This window comes from Cynoglossus semilaevis, chromosome 20 (assembly GCF_000523025.1).
Source record: "Cynoglossus semilaevis isolate Cse_v1.0 chromosome 20, Cse_v1.0, whole genome shotgun sequence".
Taxonomy (NCBI): Eukaryota; Metazoa; Chordata; class Actinopteri; order Pleuronectiformes; family Cynoglossidae; genus Cynoglossus; species Cynoglossus semilaevis.
The window spans coordinates 14,233,294-14,235,393 of record NC_024326.1 but is presented as its reverse complement, the minus strand read 5'-3'; the positions used below and the strand labels follow the sequence as shown (position 1 = coordinate 14,235,393).

The 2,100-nt window shown below is 46.3% G+C and overlaps 1 protein-coding gene across 1 annotated transcript in view; it reads left to right on the top strand.

The window, feature by feature from the left end:
• Positions 1 to 2,100, top strand: part of cadm3 (cell adhesion molecule 3) — a 103,656-nt gene that overhangs the window by 95,125 nt on the left and 6,431 nt on the right. The window contains exons 6-7 of the mRNA XM_025052453.1: positions 114 to 284; positions 1,139 to 1,229. Of these exons, the coding sequence (XP_024908221.1) occupies positions 114 to 284; positions 1,139 to 1,229 (262 nt within the window). The remainder of the gene's footprint in view (positions 1 to 113; positions 285 to 1,138; positions 1,230 to 2,100) is intronic.

Sequence of the window (2,100 nt, the reverse complement as noted above, 5' to 3'; positions counted from 1 at the left end):
GTATAATCACAGCCTGTTATTCACCACCACAGCTGATCTGTCTTTGGTTAAGATTCAGTCCTCGTCCCCTCCACTGACTCGTCTCCGTCCTCTCCGTCCTTCTTCACCCTCAGGTAAACCAAACGTGGTGGAGCCGGTTCAGGACGACCCCACCTACAACGTCAGCAGCGAGCTGACTCTGGAGGTGAACCGCCACGACGACGGCGCCCTGGTCACCTGCGCCGTCGACCATCCCTCCCTGGCACCGGGCGACAAGAGGAGCGAGCAGGCTCTGAGGGTGCTGTGTAAGTCCGCACGTCATCGCACGTCATCGCACGTCATCGCACGTCATCGCACGTCATCGCACGAGATAATGACAAAAAAAAAGAATTTCAACTGAGAAATTATTATTCAGAAGTTAAAGGGAAAAAAATACGATTTTTAATTAGTTTAGAAAGTATGATTCAATTTGAATAAATAATTGAATCAAAAATATGGGTAACGATACGTGGCAGATGCTAAACGTTAGCCAACGTAGCGAGTTAGCTAAAAATGTTAAAAACATTTACATACTGTTGAATGAAGCTAACAGATTTATTTCACTGTAGAATAGTCAAAAAAGATGAAAGAAAATTTAATCTTTTGACCTAAAAACTGTTTTTTTTTTTTTGTTGAACTGTTGAACAGTGACTAAAACAGTTCTTTTCCTGTAGCAGGAACTGAGAACTGATGTTCCTTTTCACCTGAGCTCAGTTCCTGTCACCAATTCGACGACTCCTCCAGGAACGCCACCATTTTTGAGTCATTTAAAAAAAAAAAAAAAAAAGGTCAAGTCCGAGTTTACCTGAATAAAAGTCAAAGAAATTGGATTTGAGATTTTATTGGATCTACGTAGTTTCTCCCTCCTCCTCTTCCTCCTCCTTCTCCTTCTCCTTCTCCTCCTCCTCCTCCTCCTCCTCTACAAGAAGTGAATGTTATCGTTTAAAGAACAGCTAAAAAAGAAAAAGAAAAAAAGAAAAGTGCAGTTGGTTATGACTCTGGGGTGGTGCTGCCACCCTGTGGTAGGACCTGGGTACTGCAGGATGATGTAGGTGAAGGTGTGTGTCTTTGTGATGGTGACGTCTGTGTGTGTGTGTGTGTGTGTGTGTGTGTTTTATAGACGCCCCCAACGTGGAGATCCAGCCTGGTGGTGATTTGCCCAGAGAGGGGGAGAACTTTTACCTGCGATGTGTTGGAAACAGCAACCCAGAGTAAGTACACACACACACACACACACACACACACACACACCTACACCTGTGTGTGGTCGACTCTAAGACGAGAAAGTCTTTGACCAATCAGTGCATGCTGCGATAATCCAGGATTAGGACTAGGACTAGGACATCAGCAGTCCTGCACCAGACCTGTTACACACACACACACACACACATATACTGGTGCAGGTGTAACACTGAGACACTGTGAAATGAACTGTTTTGTTAAATTAAAAAAAAAGAGAAAAAAAAAGTCCTGAAACATTTTACTGCTGATTCAAGGATCATTCCAGGATTTCCAGACAGATGGCGCTACAACCACAGCTGTGTTTTTCAGACCAGTGTGGAATAAACGTGAACTGCACCTTTAACTCCTCCTCACCTCTGTGTCAGTGAGTCAGAGATTAGACCTAATCCCTGACCTGGACCAATCAGCAGTGTCCTGCAGGACCAACACACACACACACACACACAGATACAGAAATATATACATATATTTAGAGGTGATTAGGAGCTAGCATGCTAACCGTTAGCAGCGACACTAGTCTCCCTCCATTACAGATGAACCTCCACACGCTGCTCTATCGATCCACTCTGCTGCTCCTCCTCCTCCTCTTCGTCTTTTCCTCCCCTCTGTCCTCCCCTCTGTCCTCCCCTCTGTCCTCCCCTCTGTCCTCCCCCCTGTCCTCCCCTCTGTCCTCCCTCCACCGTCTCTATCACACACACCTTGTGTCACCCCCAGCTCCCTCTCTCTCTCTCTCTCCCTCTCTCTCTCGTCTTGTCACGACGTCTCCCTGCCCTACCCATCATCCCACTCTCCTCCCCGTCCTTCACCATTACTCTCCTCTATCTCTGCTCACACCTTTTC